We start from the raw sequence: 16,461 nt of genomic DNA on the forward strand, positions 1-16,461 counted from the left end.
AAAATCACATGGGGTGAATGAAAATATATTAAAAGAAACACTGTGTTCCATTGGATAATGGTGATGTTGTGTTGTTTGTCCTAACTTTTCAGTTTATTTGCTTAATTTTTTTCTCTTCCATCACTTTTTTAGAGGTATTTCCCAAGGTTAAGTCCCTGGTCATCTGTGTTTATCATTTGTACTGTTTTTCTCAAATAATTTTTAATAGATTTTGGTGAATGTTCCATGTGTATCTGAAAAGAAAGTCGAGTCTGTAGTTGTTGGGCGTAATGTTTTATATATGTACTTTTGTATATTGTATGTGTGTATGTATATCTATATCTATCTACATATCTATATAATATCTTTCTACCAACAGGTTTAATTATGTAGTTAAAATCTTCAAATTTTCAACATCTTTATTTACTTTTTTTTTTTTCTTATTCTATTAGTAACTGAGAGAGATGTGTTAAAATCACTGTCTCTGAGGTAGTTTCTGTCTATTTTAGTTGACAATTTTTGCTGGTGAAATTTTCAAGCTGTTATGAGATATATACATGTTTAGATTTTAAAGCCTATTGATTGGACTTTTATAATTATGAAATGCCCCTCTTTCATCTAACTGAACTTCTTAAAGCCAATTTGGTTTGCCAGCTTTCTTTTGTCTAATTTTTGCAAGGACTGTTTTTTGAACTTTTTCCTTTCAACTTTATTGTTATTCAAAGTGTAAAAACCTGTAAAAACACACTGAAAAATTTTCAATTGGATAATTTAGTTTATTTATCCTTAAAATAATTATTGGATGTAATTTTTTTACCATTTGGGTTTTTTTTTAATTTTCTATTTGCCATCTGATTCTTTATTCCTTTTTCCTTGTCTTTTCTAAGCAATAAAATATTTTTGAGTATTGTAAATTGTTTTTCCTCTTTATAAAGCTATACATTCTTTTTATTATCCTTTATTGATCTACCATCTTGTACCTTCAAGATTACAACATGCATTCTTCATTAAGTCTACACTTAATTTTGTTTTTTAAAAAATTTTTTTCTTTTAGTTGTCAATGGACCTTTACTTTATTTATATGTGGTGCTGAGAATTGAACCCAGTGCCTCACACATGCTAGGTAAGCTTTCTACACTGAGCCACAACCCCAGCCCTTAATTTTATTTTTTGAATAGGGCAAGTACCTCATAATAATTTAACTCAATATCCCGCTCTCACCTTTTGTATTATCATTTGTTTTATTCTATGTGTTATTTTATTATTATTGATATATGAAATTATTATTTTTAACCATCAATATTAAACTACTTTATCTACTTTTTTACCCTTGCATTCTCCTTTCCTGATAATCAGTACTTTCTTCTGGGATGGTTTTCCTTCAAACTAAATAACTAATATTTTCTATAATTCAGTTTTTCTAGATGAAATAAATTGTCATTTTTCATTTGTCTTTTTGAAAGACATATTCATTGACTCTAGAATTTCCAGGTTATCAACATTTCCTAGTTTAAGAAAGTAATCCCGTTGTCTTTTGGTTTCTACAATTTATGTTTAAAAAATATGCTAATGGTCTTATTGTTGCCCCTAGGAGGGTAAATACCTTTCCCCATTTTTATGATTTTTCTCTCTTTGATTTTCAACAGTCTGATTAATTATGATATGCTCACATATGATATTCTTTTCTTTATCCTGCTTGGTATTCACCAAGATTTGTGGATCTTTAGGTTGATATCTTTCATCAGTTTTGAAAAGTTCTTGAGTATTACCTCTCCCAATACTGATTCTGCTCCCATTCTCTCTCTCCTTACCTTCCTTTTATTTATTTATTTTTTTTAACACAATGCCTTTATTTTTATGTGGTACTGAGGATGGTGCTGGACCTGGGCCCATGCTAGGCAAGCGCTCTATCGCTGAGCCACAACCCCAGCCCCTCTCCTCACCTTCTGAGACTCTGAGTATATAGACCTGTCAGTTTACTAAGCATGTAGACAGGAGGATCATGTATCCTGCTGTCTACATAGTGCCAAACATATTCAATCAATTCTTAATTTCAGATGTGGTATCTTGTGTTATAGAATATCTATTTGATTTTTTAAGAGACACAATATCTGCTAAAATTATATACTTTTCATCTATTTATGTATCTTTTCCCTGGGTTTTCCTGAATATATTCTTTATTGTTATTTTAAAGTCAACGTCTAATTACTCCAATAGCCAAATTTACATGCAGCTCTCCTCTCTGATGTTTTTTTTCTTAATTGCTAGAAGAAATCTAACAGATTTTATTACCTCTTTCCTCCTTTTTTGGGTGCCCTTTATTTTGTTTTTAAGAGGACATATCAAATATTGTGTAAAAACTAAAGAGTATTGGGGACATTTTGAATTTCAAATCTATTGTGCCAGTGCTGTAGACTACTAAAAAGCCTTGCTGGTTTCTCTTTCACTTGGAAAACAGATTCTCTACAAGGGCCAACACATCCTCAGTATGCACACAAAGTTTGCAATTGTCTCCAAGGAAGAAAATAATTTGTAACCATTGGCTCACCTTGGGAAGTTTCTTTGGAATTTCAGTTAATCTTATCATAATTGCTACTAAAGTTTTCTGATGTCTTTATAATGTTTTAAAAGATACTATTTTGAGGTTGCTTTTTTTTTTTTTTTCCTTTCTTTTTTCACTTGCTACAGTGGGATGCCTTGAACTCCTACAGCATGCCACCTGCCAGCTGAGAGGTAGATGCCTACTTTTGAGGTTTTAACCAGAATTCTATGCTGATGACTCTCAAATTATAAACTTTCAACCATGCAACAGTCCTACCCATCAGCTACCCTACTGTAGAATTCCCCTTTCTCATAAAAGCCTCCAAAGGAAACTAATTTTATTCTCTCAATTGCCTTGTTGGATGCATCATAGCCATTTTTGTAAAATTCTCTACTTCAATTCATAAAGACCTTTACAAATTTTTATTTTCAGTTAAGAAAATAAAAAGGGATACCTTTTCAACCACCACCAGCAAGGAGGAGGCTTAACTTATAATACAACTCACTATCTTCAATTTATATATTAGAGAATTGGATATAAAAAAGTTAAGAAGTTGGTACAAGGTGGGCACTTATCTCTAATCCCAGTGGCTCAGGAGGCTGAGGAAGGAGGAACTGAGTTCAAAGACAGCATCAGCCTTTTAGTGAGGCCCTAAACAACTCAGTGAGACCCTGTCTCTAAATAAAGTATAAAAAGCGGTAGTGGGGATGTGGTTAAGCAACCCTGGGTTCAATCCTTGGTTCCGCCCTCCACAAAAAAAAAAAAAAAAGTTGGCACAAGGTTAATAATTTATGCTAGAGTTGAACCAAGACAATTGCTCTTTGCACACTGCCCCTCTCTGAATAAGGTAATTACACATCAACACAACTCCAATTTCAAATAGTATGTCCTCCTGTCCTCATGAATCACTAAAGTATCTTAGATAATCCCAACTGCATCACCTTGAAGTGAAACAAAAATTATGTCAGAGTATGTCTTAATTTTTTTGTCCTGAAGATATGGTCACTGTCTCTTTAACCATAGTCTATACAATTGGTATAAATGCAAGGATGCCCAGCATAAAACAGGCCTAAAGGCAATCTGCACATTCAACATCTCACTTAATCCTTACAACAATCTATACGTAGTAGGTTCTAATATCAAAAGTTCTCCAATGCCAGGAAATTGAGGCTTAGCTTTGTCAGATATTTGTTAATGATTCATGTTATTACCACATCACTGTCAAAAACCTTTAGTGGATCCTAATTTCTTGTTGAAATTATGTCCAGTCCATCTTTCAAGATCTCCACAATTTGCCTTATCCATATTAACTTTGCTCTTCCAAATTTAATTCACAGAAGCCTGGATCTTTCTCGTCCAAATCCATGGTCAAGCCAACCCAGCATTTGGATGCCAACAGCAATATTCCTAAGAGCAGTCCTGCCTGACCTTGTGCTTTTTCTGAGTAGTAGTTTTTTTGGTCCTATTATTAGCAAATTTTCCATACTTGCTTATATGTCAGGCTAGTACCATCTCTTGGAAGCCATGAGTTCTACATGGTTATTTAACAAGTGAACAGGCACCTCTCTGATTTATCCTAACTGAGGCATGCTTATATTTCAAAGATTTCCTCCATGTTCACATCATGAACCTCAATCCCAGGGAAACATGGCTTGCTTACAGACTGCCATGTGCTCCCTGAAATTGTGCAATGTGGTCCCCTGATTTTGGGATCTGGCATATGTATTTGGTGTCACCTTAGCCTTGTCCTTCTTAAGTGTGCAATCTTCATCCTTTAAGAATGAAGTTCAGAATACCCCACAGCATTCTCATTCTTTTACTTGTCCTTCTACTTCTCACTTAATTGTAACATTCCCATGACTCAGAAACTCAAAAGGATACATATAAGATCCTGAGAGTTGAATGTACCCTTGCTTTCCAAATAAGATCAGGACTGTATCTCCCTTGTTTCCATTGCCAGTTCTGATACTCTGTAACATTACATTGTTTTTTCCCAGTACAAAATACAGGGTTGCTGTCCTTCATAGCTAGATGAAGCAGAACACCCAAAGGACAGATAAAGCTCTAGTAAAGAAACACTCTTGGTCATGGGGCAGATCACCAGGATTCTGGTTCTGGGCCTATCTTTGACTAAATATGTGATTCTGGGAAGATCACCAATATGATAAAACCTTATGTTTTATTAGAATTGTGCTGAATACTGGGATACAGAAATAAGTCACATACCCTGAATTCATGGCGCTTACAGGGTAGCTGAAGGTATTAAAAGCTAAATCAAAATGAGGTGAGATACATGTCACGAACTCTTCACTAAATATAGGAGAACTAAAAAGAAACTCCAAGATGAGAGATCTAACTTGTCTAGAAGTAGGAGGAGATCAGAAAATACTTTTCAAAAAGTGATGACATTGGAACTGAGACTTAGAGAAGCCTGGTTTGTTCATTTCTATGTCCCCAGCCTCCAGAACAGTGCCAAAAATAGGGTCAGAATTCCTTAAGCATCTATTTACTATGAGAGTAAGGAGGGAATTCCACGTGTCCAGGAGGATGACTTATGCAAAAGTGTCCCGTTGACAAAAACACTGTGTTCAGAGAACTGGAATTTTAGACTGCTAGAGTAATGAAGGAACTGTATTTGGATCTATGGCTGGAAATACAGCCCAAAGACCAAAATGTATAAGGCCTGCTATGCCTGGTAAGGCTTTTGAATTTATGTTGAAGCCATCAGAGAAGTTTAAGCACTAGAGTCACACCGTTAGATTTCAACATTAGCCTGATGTGTCAGTTATCAGTTTATTGCCTCTTAGCTCTAAATTTATCCTTCATTGCTTCAGCAAAACTGGAACTAGATTCTTTAAATATTTTTCCCTTGCCAGCTGTCACAATGTTGAGCTTTGTCATTACTGGGCACTGGAGAGACACGGGAAGGAGAAGCGGTTTCTTTTGCAGGTTCAGGTGTGCTGCTCTTGCTGGGCTCCAGGAACCTGCAATTTCTCCAGTGCTGGGATCCTGCAGGGCATGGCTTCTCCAGCATCTGGTTCATGCAGTACGGGAATCTCTTGAGTGCCTAACTGCTAGACTACAGGCTCACAGTGCCCAAAGGCCAGCAGCTTCCCCTGTGATATGACTTGAGTGAGTGTCCTCCAAAGCCCATGTGTTAAATCATAGTCACTAGGGTGGTACACTACTGGTAGAAGATGGAACCTATGAGAGATGGGGCCTAATAAAAGGTCCTTAGATTACTGAGAATATGCCTCTAAGGGGGATTGTAGGACTTCAGTCTCTTCCTCTTTTCTCTTTGCTTCATGGCTCATGAAGTGAACAGTATGGTCTGCTACACATTCCTGCCATGATGTGTAGCTGTCATTAGAGGCCTAAAGCAATAAAGTCACTTTATCTTAGACTAAAACCTCTAGAATGATGAACCAAAATAAAACTTTTCTCTTTCTAAGTTGGTTGTTTCAGGTATTTCATTATAGTACTGGAAAGCTAACTGACACACCCTGGTTCCTCTCTTGGGAAGCATTGTAGCACGAGTGTTACCAGTGGGTGTCAGAAATGGCTTCTCTGGCATCCCAGAGAGTAGATTCTGCCTGCCCTGCATCTCAGTAATTTCACTGCCTTCTAGTAAGTCCTGGCCACACCCTCTGCAACAAGCTCTGGGAGAGACCCCTTTCTGGGATAATCAGTTTCAAGAGTAGTGGTTGCTCCTCATGTCTGTGATTCCTATATACTTTAGGTCTTACCTTACATCTTACTTAGCCAATTCTCTGTTACTCCAATCTCATTAGTGTCAAAAAATTCTTTAGATTGAACCTTCCTTGTTAAAATTACTAGATGACTTCATTCTCTGTTTTGGACTCTGAAACACAAATTGACCAACAAGTGGGCTGAGAGGATGAGGCCTGGTTAGGAGAACTGGAAGCACTTTGGGCAAGAACTCTCAAACAGCTTCATTGCTTTGGAAGGTAATTGCAATTGGAGGTATTTAGGAAATAGAATCTACAGGAGTAGGGATAATCACTGGGAGGAAGGTTAGGGACAAGATCTAGAGTGACTCCTATTTTTCAAGCCTGGGTGATGGATGCATGATGGTGGTACTACTGTAGAAATGTAAAACACTAAAGGAGAGTCAGGTCAAATTCTCCTCCTTATGTGCCTGCCCACTTATCCTCAGGAATTCCATGCATTCTTGAGTCACAAAGACATGGAATCATATACTCTTTGGGTTGGATAAGAGCCCAAACCCACCCAACTTTTTTTTTTTTTTTTTTGGTCTTTAGATATTATGGGCCATTTGTTCACATCAGATTTTTAAAAATGGGAGAAAGGTCCATTTTATCTTAACATTACACTATTCCATTATTTTGTAAAATTCTTTTTCATTCTTAAAGCTCTTGGTCTTGTAGGTCTTCTTAATTTTACATTCCAGGGCTCACCTCCAATGCTTATAATAATAATACAGTAAGTTTCCTATGAGGTGAAACCTCGTGCCTCCCAATAGGGAACTGCAGGCCAACACATACTTGCTAAGTGCTGAAGAATATGGGTCTTATCAAATATCAAGTATAGGCTTGTTTCTGGAATTTCTCATTTGGTTTTATTGTGGGCTAACCAGGATTTCAGCTGTAGAAATGAGAGTCTCCAGCTACATGAATGAAAGGCTCTAGAGACCAGAATCTCAGAGACAGTTTCTACAAACAGCTCTTGGAACCAAGAACCAGGCAGCAGTTTTTGTTTGGGTTTGGAATATGAGGTGGTTGGTTTTGAACTTTTGCTTGGCATACATTCCCTACCTTTCACAGGTAATCCTTTCCTCAGAGCTCAGCTCATCCTTCTCTGACCTTCCCGCTGGTCCACATCACTTACCTACCTCTCCTTGGGGAGGCTTAAATAACTTAATTTGTATGATTCTTTGATTACCACGTGTCTTCCAGTGATAGATTGAAAACTCCAGAGCAGAAATGGTCAGTTTCTGCTTACTATAGAATTCCAACGCCTACCCCAGTCAGTGGCTGGAACTTAGGATTCAAGATAACAGTAAAAATCAATGAATGGTATCAGTTTATAATGTGTTAGTCATATGCCCAGGGTCCTCCCATCAATCCCTCCGAAGGTATTCTTACATCCATGATACAGATGAAAAAGCAGAGGTTTGGTTCCTCACTGGGGGCTCTGAGTCCAGATTCTGTTGTGTTTCCAAATCACTGTCCTGGGTGTAAAACATCATAAAATAGGAGTTCTGCCTACGAAACACACATACATTTTGGCCAGAAGCCAATACTCTCCCACGGTCACTTTTTCATGCCCACCCCTTGCTGTGTGAGCAAAGAAGGATTCAGAATTCGGATGGGTCCGCCGGGCAGTGCGCATCCCCCAGGGCGCTCCCTTCCTTCCACTCCCGCTCCCGGGTGGCTACCTCAGGCTCGCTCCCAAAGGGGCAGTGTGGCTTCAGGCGGCACCTGGCGCTTGGTCTCAGGCGGGAGGTGCGAGGAGAGCTCCAGGGCTTGGCACCCTTGGCAGAGGGACAGCAACGGAACCTGGGCGGCGAGGGTAGCGCCAGCCAGGAGGGAGCAGAGCGGCCCGCGGCGGGCGCGGCGGGCGCGGCGGGGCTTTGTGAGCGCTGCACTTCGCCTAGCAACCCGCAGCCGCCGCGGACGCTCACCCGCGCTCGCGACCCAGGCGACGTCACAGAGCTCCCCCACCCACCGCGCCCGCGGCTGCTGGCCGCACGGTTGGGGGTCACTGCAAGCGCTCCCGCCTCGGTCTGGCGGGTCCAGAAGGCTTGGGAGGTTAGGGGCGGGGTGGGGAGGGGACGTTGGCAACCCTGGGGGAATGTGGAGCAGTTTACTGTGGGCTCGAAAGTGGAGGAGCTTATAGTGATTTTTTTTTTTCTTTTTTTGACCTGTGGAAAGTGAGCAGGTGAGGAGAAACCCTAGGGAATAATAGCAACAAATGCCTGTTGACCTTTTTTGTTTGTGCCGGGAACTATCCTAAATGCATTGCGTATGTTAACTCTTTTCATCCTGAAAACCGCCCCAGGAGGCAAGGGTTGCTATTATCTCCATTTTTACAGATGGGAGAATTTAGCGCAGAGCATTAAGTAATTTGCCCGAGTTGACTGCTAGCAAGTGATAGGATCGGAACCGGGCTGCCTGTTCCAGATTCTTCACTCTAAGAGGGGGATGAGGTTAGAGTGGATAAGAAGAAGAGTCCAGGATGCCTGGGGACATGGGGAAAGAAGGAAAATGCCCCATAAAATGTGGTCACTGTGCTAGGGAACTTTTTCAAAACGAATGGCATCAAATTCCCAAAGTAACTCTGGAGGTAGGTATTACCTTCAGATTCAGAAACAAGTTTCAAACTTTGAGTAACTTGCCTATGGTCAAACAGCCAACTTGACTCCAGGTCTATTGATTTCAAGATTGTTCTTTTTTAATTTCCCTGTGGGGGAAGAAAAAACCCCTCTTGCTCTGCTACACCCTTTATCACTTCACACCGTTTTTTAAGGTGCTCATGGCACCATCCAATCTTTCAGTCCATTTATACAATCGTGTGCATTATTCTAAATCAATGAGTTTGTTCACCTAGGGCCTTCAAAGGTTGCTCTAGTTGTACGATGAAAGCTGTTGTCTCTCCTTAAAGTAATTTCAAGCATCAGTGAGCAAGTGTGTGGGGAGCTGGGATTCAGGTTAATATATGCAGAGGGCTTTTTACAGCTTGCAGTCATCCATTTGTAAAGGGCCCACCCTGCTGGCATTTGTCAAAGTCCTGAGGTCCTTGCACACCTGGAAAATCCTGGGTGATGTGGAGGTAGCCAGCTGTCCACAGGCAAGATCTAGGGCTGAAAGAAAACTAGTCTCATCACCTGCCTTCCCCAGGCCTATGAAGGGACCATCAGGTGATGATAGAGGCACTTGACCAGCAGGGCTTCTTCCAAGAGAAAAAAATGCTCTGGCTACTAGAAGACATGCTAGTCTCTTTCTGCCTTCATACAGAATAAATAATACAGACGAGAATGAATAATAACGATCTTCATGCAGAAGAAGGGGTTTATCAGGCAAAGCAGTAGCCAGCTAGAGATAGAATATGAAAAAATAGAATTTTAGTGTGACCTATTAAAATGTGAGAGGAATTTTGTAATGCTGTCTGGCTGAGGTGGTCTAATGTCGTCAGATTTATTAGTCAATAAATTAACAATACGGTAAAAAGAACACTACTTCACAAGAAAATGCTAATCACAAAATTCAGGAAAATTGCTTTATTCTAAGAGAAATGCAGGAGAAAGGGGAGGTGCACATGGGTGTGGTTAGTGGCAGTCTATCTCTTGGAGCTGGTAATAGTGGTTCATGGGTTTTCATTAGGCTTTAGAACTTGTGTGAATTTTTTTGGTTTTAAATTTCAAATGTTAGATTTAAGTCTTTTAAAAAATATTTATTTTTTAGTTGTCAGTGGACACAGTATCTTTATTTTAATATGGTGCTGAGAATCAAACCCAGGGCCTCACACTTGCTAAGTGAGCACTCTACCACTGAGCCACAACCCCATTCCCTAGATTGAAGTCTTTTCAAATAAACCTATCAAATAGGTCACACTCTTTCCCTCTGTTTTCTTGTGTTATTGAGAATACCGTATCTTTTTTTCATTTCATCTCATTTTTTTTTTTTCCTTTTCTATTAGGTCATTCTCATCAATACACAAACATGGACTAGTTTCTCCTATCAGATTCCCCTCTATCTCTGCTCTATTTCTCTGTTCCCCTTTGTTGCAGAATTAGTCTCTTGAATCATCTTAAATCAGGTTTTCATCTCCATCACTCCACGAAATCACACTTGTCCAGATCTCCCACGACATGTCATTAAATCCAAGGTCATGTCTCAGCCTCATTTGATCTGTTGGCCACTCTCTCATGGCTTCCAGGACTCACAGCTGGTGGTTTCTCCTCACCATTGGCTTCTCCTTCTCTGTCTCTTTGTTGGGTTTTCCCTCTTCCCTCTGCTATCTTAATCTGGGAGGGCACCCTTGGATGTCTCTTATCTGCACTTACTCTCCTTTGGATCTCATCCAGATCATGTTTTAGATACAAATTTATGTCTCCACCCTGAAGCATTCCTTGAACTCCATGTTAGAATATCCATGTCTGCTTGATTTGATGATATCAATGATGGGCCTCCTTAACAAGTCTCCACCATATTCCCAATGTTCCTCGCCAAACGAGCTCTTCCTGACTTCTCCTTATCAGCAAATGACAACTGTATCCTTCTAGTTGCTCAAGCTAAAAATCTTGTTATTATATCCCTATTTTTCTCTTACATCCAATCAGAACAAATGTTGTTGGCTCTATCTTCCAAAGGCCCCCCAAATTTGAGTGCTTCTTTCACCTTCAAGATCCTGTTCTGAGCAAATCTCATCTCTCATCTGTACCACTGCTATGGCTTCCCAACCCATTTCCCTGTTTCTATACATGTTCTTCTATGGTCAAGTCTTCACACAGAGACCAGAAAACTTAAGACAAATGGTGTCATTCCTTTGTTCAGAACCCTCGGTGTCTCCCATTTTACCCAGAGTACAAGTCAAAGTGACCCACAAGGCCCTTGTACTCTCTGAACCCATTATTTTCTCCTTTTTTCCTTTCTCACTTCCCTCCAGCCACACTGGCCATGTTCCTATTTATCAGGAAGGCCTGGCCCTACTACCTCAGGACCTTTGCACTTGCCTTTCCTCTGCCTGGACTGTGACTGCTCATATATCTACATAGTTCACTCCTCAGCTCCTTCAGGATTATATCCACATGTCATCTTTTGAGGGAACCTTCTCTGACCCCTCTATTTAAAACTGAAAATAAACATCTCTTCCAACTTTTCCCTTGCTTAACCATCACCAAATATTATCTTTTTAAAAATTTTATGTTATTAATTGTTCTGTATTCTCTCATTGGAGTGCATGAGATTTTGTTTTTGTTTGTTTGCTTTAAAAAAAATCACACTATTTCTGGGGCCTATACATACATGTTGAACACCATTAATATTTGCTTCCTAAATAAAGTTTTCTTTTCTCTCCTTCCACTTCTTTCCCTCCTGTCCTTCTTTCAAGAAACCTTGAGGTCCATTCAGCTTTGCTTGTTCCATATCTTAGGGGCTAAGTTGTATTTGGCCAAGTAATGACCAGAGGGTACGGATCCTGACTGGCTTTAGTGCCACTATCGTCTCCATATCATCACGCCATAGTTGGGACCTTGGCCTGGAGCTAGCTGGCTTCTGAGATTTAGCTGCACAGTGTGATTTTCAGTCTCCTTTGGAGCTAGCCCACCTGGTTGCAGAGATTCCCTTCACATGTACATGAACTTTCTTTTGCTGCAGAACAAATTACCACAAATAGCAGCTTAAAACAACACAGATTTATCAGTTCTGTTTCTTTGGGGCAGGAGTCTGGGTAAAGGCTAACTGGGTCCTCTGCTAAGGCTGTCACTGGGCTAAAATCCAAGTGTGGCTTGCCTGTGATTTTATCTGAGGCTTGGGATTGGTTTTCATGCCCAATGGCTGTTGGCAGAATTCAGTTCCTTGCAGTTGTAGAACTGAGGTGGCTGTTTCCTTGCTGGCTCTTGCCCAAGGATTGCTCTTAGCTCCTAGAAACCACCCTTGGGTCCTAATTTCATGGCCCTCTCACAGCTCACAACATGGCTGTTGCTTTCTTCCAGGCCAGCAGAAGTGTTTGAACTTGGGCGCGCTTAACCACTGAGCCACAACCTGGCCCATTTTATTTCAATTTTGAGACAGGGTCTTGTAAGTTGCTCAGGGCCTCACTAAGTTGCTGAGGCTGGCTTTGAACTTGTTATCTCCTGCCTCAGCTTCCCCAAGTCACTGGGATTAAAAGTGCTGTTGCTTCTTGTTGGTTTTAAAGGCCTACCTGGGATGACTTCCCTTTTGACTAACACAAAGCCAACTGATTAGTGATCTTAATCACATCTGGAAATTTCCTTTTGCCACATGAAATTAACCATGGGAGTGATATTCCACCCTTTTCATGGATCCCACTCACACTCAAAGGGATGAGGTTGTCCAGGGCATGCACATCACAGGGTGGGAATCTTGAGGGCCATCTTAGAAGTCTGCCTACTACAATGTGTTTTTGTGAGGGGAAATGACAAGATCTCTCATCTCTCTTCAGAGAGTTAGAACCACTGAGATAAGGGGCACAACTACCCCTTGTGGTTTGGATCTACCTACAATGTTGCCTTTTCTCCAACCCCCTCAGTGAGTTAACACCTCCTACAACCACTCACTTATGGAGAAAAGAGCATTTTTTTCCACATTAAGTGAAAATGTTCACCTAATCAAAGTCTGCTTCTTTAAGGACTCAAGGGATAAGAAAGGGAGAACATTATCCATACAAGACATAGACATGGCTCCTCACTTGACACTCCTGTCTTCTGTGGCTGCTCTGATTCTCCTCAGGGTTGACCTGACTATATAGCACCTTCACTTACATTAGAAAAGATGGTCCCTCAGGGCAGACATAGCCCCGTGGGTATATGACCAGGCAAGTGGGGCAGGCGGTGGACTTCAACCACTCTCATCCCTCAGAAAACTGCCTGGTTCTCCTGCCTCCAGAGCCTTCTATTTCTATTCCACATTATTCATCTTCTAAATATGCACAACACTCCTCTCCTCCCCCAACCCCCAAAAAAGAAAAAAAAAAAAAAAACTTCAATCCTTGGCTTTTTTTCTACCTCCCCTTAACTCTATCCTGTGGATGGAAGATTTTAGTTGTCTCTCTGTGTCGATGACCCATATCCACATGAGGAGGCCAAGACTCCCTCCTCCTCTTTAGTCCCTTGTCTAAGTGTCCTGGACTCCCTTCAGACAAGTCTGCAAAAGATGCTTGGTCTTTCCCTGGCCAGTCTCAGACATTCTGAGCGCTGCCAGTTGGGACGTACTCCTCCTTGTCATTCCACTAGGAACTTACAAATCACCCCCAGTCACTCTGCCCCGACACACACACAGCCTTTCTGCCCCTTATCTACAGAGTCAGTGCTGTTTGTCCTTTTCTTGCTCTTCCACACTGATCCAGACAACCTTAGCGTCTTTCGTCTCATGTCTGCTTCAACAATTTTCTGATCATGCTCTTTTCCTGGTGGTCTACTGTGGGCAGTTTTGTGCCTCTAGAAAACATTTGCTAGTGACTGGTGACATTTTTGATAACCAAAACTGGGAGTGGGATGTTGTCAGCAAATAGTGGGCAGAGACCAAGGCTAAGCACAGAACAGCCAGCCCCCAAAGAATTATCACCCCAAAAAGTTACTCTGAGATGGAGAAACCCTGATCTGTGTCTGTCCTCCAAGTTTCCTGAATGTTACAGCTTAACTCTTCTTAAGAAAATGCACTTTGTATGTATTGCTTCCTCGCTGAAAAAAAAAATTATTTCCCATTTCCTATATCCACACTTCCACCTTTCCTTTCCTTTTCTGTGACAATAAATCTCCCTTTTTCCTTCAGGCCAATAGAAAAATCTCTATCCTGTGTGTTGGGCTAGTCTCTTTGTCCCTCGAGGCTTCTCTATCCCTGTCTGTGCCCCAGAGTTGCATCTTATAGGCTCCCTTGCTCTCTGGTATCTAGTTGGATTTGGCCTATGGAAGGTACCAGCAGGTGGCCAAAGATGAGCATTTACTCCCTCTAACCAAACCCAAACTTCCTGCCTTGCTTCTACAGTCTCAGCTTCTGTCCAGCACCCCCTCTTCCATGCGCCAGTTCTCACTAGGCTCCAGTAACATGGTTCCCTCCCTTGTCCTCTTTGGCCTGCAAGTGGTAACTGCTTTCCACCACCACTTGTCCCTGTGTTCACCCCTGTGTTGGTTTGCTAAGCTCTGCCTGCTCCTCAGTCAATATTTTCTTAGCTAAACTCTCAAGTGTGCCATCTGAGCCCTGCTACATACAGAATGATACTGTCACTTGAGGATTCTCTTCTCTTGGCTCCCATACAGACATTGCAGTAGGGTCCACTCCCCTATCATTCACCAAGTTCGCCCTAATAGTGCTGCAATCTATTGACAATCTAGTATTTTCTGTCTTTCCCAACACAACACGAGGTCCTGTGAGTTGGGGCCATTTTACACTCTCTCTTTTTTTTTTTTAAAGAGAGAGAGGAGAGAGAAAAAAAATGTTTTTAATATTTATTTTTTAGTTTTAGGCGGACACAACATCTTTACTGTGTTGTGGTGCTGAGGATCAAACCCGGGCTGCACGCATGCCAGGCGAGCGTGCTACCGCTTGAGCCACATCCCCAGCCCCCATTTTATACTCTCTTGGCATGGTGTCATGCTCAGTAAATGTTCACCAATGAAAATGATGACAAGATGTATTGGAAAATTACCGGAATTCTGAAACAGAATGAATTTAGTTATTTTCATCTGTATTACTGTTATTGGAGGTGATTTTGAATCAGTAACATCTCCAGGAGGTTTCAGATCTGGTGAAGGCCTGGGCTCTGTGACTTGAGTTTTGCCATTCAGATGTCTGGTTGTACTTATGTCCTGGTTCCTGATAGCTTTCTGTGGATTTATGGCTGCTGAATAAGGGACTCTAAGTACAACTGAGGGTTTCTATATTGTCTTCCTCCCTTGAAAGCCATATACTCTTTCTTCAAAACCTTTTGCTGCTTTCTCCTAGAGCTGGTCTGCAAGGAGCAAATGTTCCACTTGCTCCTTGTCTGAAGCCTGGTGCTGCATTGTGCCCAAACGCGTGCTTAATAAATGCTTTTTTGTCCTATGATTCACTTCAATAAGTTTTTATTTAAATATTTAATGATGTAAAAATTGGTGTAAGTGCCTCCTTAGGGAATCTTGGGAAAGTACAGGGATGTAATCAAATGGTTTGCAAATTGTACTAATTTATTCATAACTCTAATTTAACCCAGAGTTTTGAAAAGGGAATGTTCTCATTTCACAAAAACCTTATTCTGTGGAATGAGGGGGTAATCATTCCTAAGAAAAGGGAGGGGGGGGAATGCCAAGTCATTGTCTAGGGTTATTGCTTCTTGGCCTTCCAGTGTGGCAATGGTTATTTGCGTGGGCAATTTAAAAAGCAATTTCTTTTGTATGCTGCTAAAAATGACTCCATTTGCCTGATTCTGCCATCGGGTTTCAGTTTATCCTCATAGTTATATTATTTTCATGCCCCAAATCCCCACCCAAGTTCTGTTCCTCTGTACCAGAATGATAGAGAAGATGAATAGAGAGAATGGTAGGCCTTTTGGTCCACAATTCACCTTGAAGTTTCCATAGAAGGGCTTGGAAACTAGGAAACTGACATAGGCTAAGGGACTAGGGTCACATTTTGGTTTTGTGGGTCCTATGCACTTTTGCCTTCATGGATCTCTCTTCCTTTAAAAATATGAAGACATATTTTATGTCTGTGTTGGCACAATGACAAATACACCGGTATTACATATGAAAACACTCTGTCGACCCCTTAAAAGTGGTTAGGTCCCTATGCACTGACTCTTCTGTGCCTAATGAAAGAATGGGGCCTGTGAATGAGTGATGGATGGAAGAAAATGTAACTTACCCCCTTCAGCAGGTCTAAAGATACCTGGGTTCTAATCTGTTTGCAATGATGCATGAGATGGGAGGTTATGATCATAAGGAAGGTGAATGGATGTTCTCCCTCTGAGAGGTTTGTGAGGTTTTTGAGGGTTAGGTGGCTGTGAACTTCCCAGGTACCAGCTGCTTTCTCTCCTCCTCCTCCTTCCTCTTCTTTTTTGCCACAATGGGAATGGGGAGGAGTGGGGATTCAACCCAGGGGGCTCTACCACTGAGTCTCATCCCCAGTTCCTTTATTTTTTTATTTTTTGTTTTTTGAAAATTTGAGACAGAGTCTAAGCTCCCCAGACTGACCTCTAATTTGCAATCCTCCTGCTTTAGCTGCCTACGTCACTTGTATCAC

The 16,461-nt window shown here is 41.0% G+C and overlaps 1 protein-coding gene across 2 annotated transcripts in view; it reads right to left on the bottom strand.

Moving 5' to 3' along the window:
• Ropn1 (rhophilin associated tail protein 1) overlaps nt 1-8,122 on the bottom strand; it is a 29,054-nt gene extending 20,932 nt beyond the window's left edge. Inside the window, exons 1-2 of one of the 2 annotated variants that reach the window (XM_046458033.1) lie at nt 7,941-8,122; nt 7,648-7,733 (exon numbers count right to left, since the gene is read on the bottom strand). In XM_046458033.1, the coding sequence (XP_046313989.1) occupies nt 7,648-7,653 (6 nt within the window). In that variant the 5' untranslated portion in view covers nt 7,654-7,733; nt 7,941-8,122. The remainder of the gene's footprint in view (nt 1-7,647; nt 7,734-7,940) is intronic. The other variant, XM_046458035.1, reaches the window with a different exon arrangement.
• Between the last annotated feature and the right edge of the window lie 8,339 nt (nt 8,123-16,461).

The sequence above is a fragment of the Marmota monax genome, unplaced genomic scaffold, assembly GCF_021218885.2.
Source record: "Marmota monax isolate L192 unplaced genomic scaffold, Marmota_monax_Labrador192_F-V1.1 WCK01_AAM20220418_F8-fsc00052, whole genome shotgun sequence".
Taxonomy (NCBI): Eukaryota; Metazoa; Chordata; class Mammalia; order Rodentia; family Sciuridae; genus Marmota; species Marmota monax.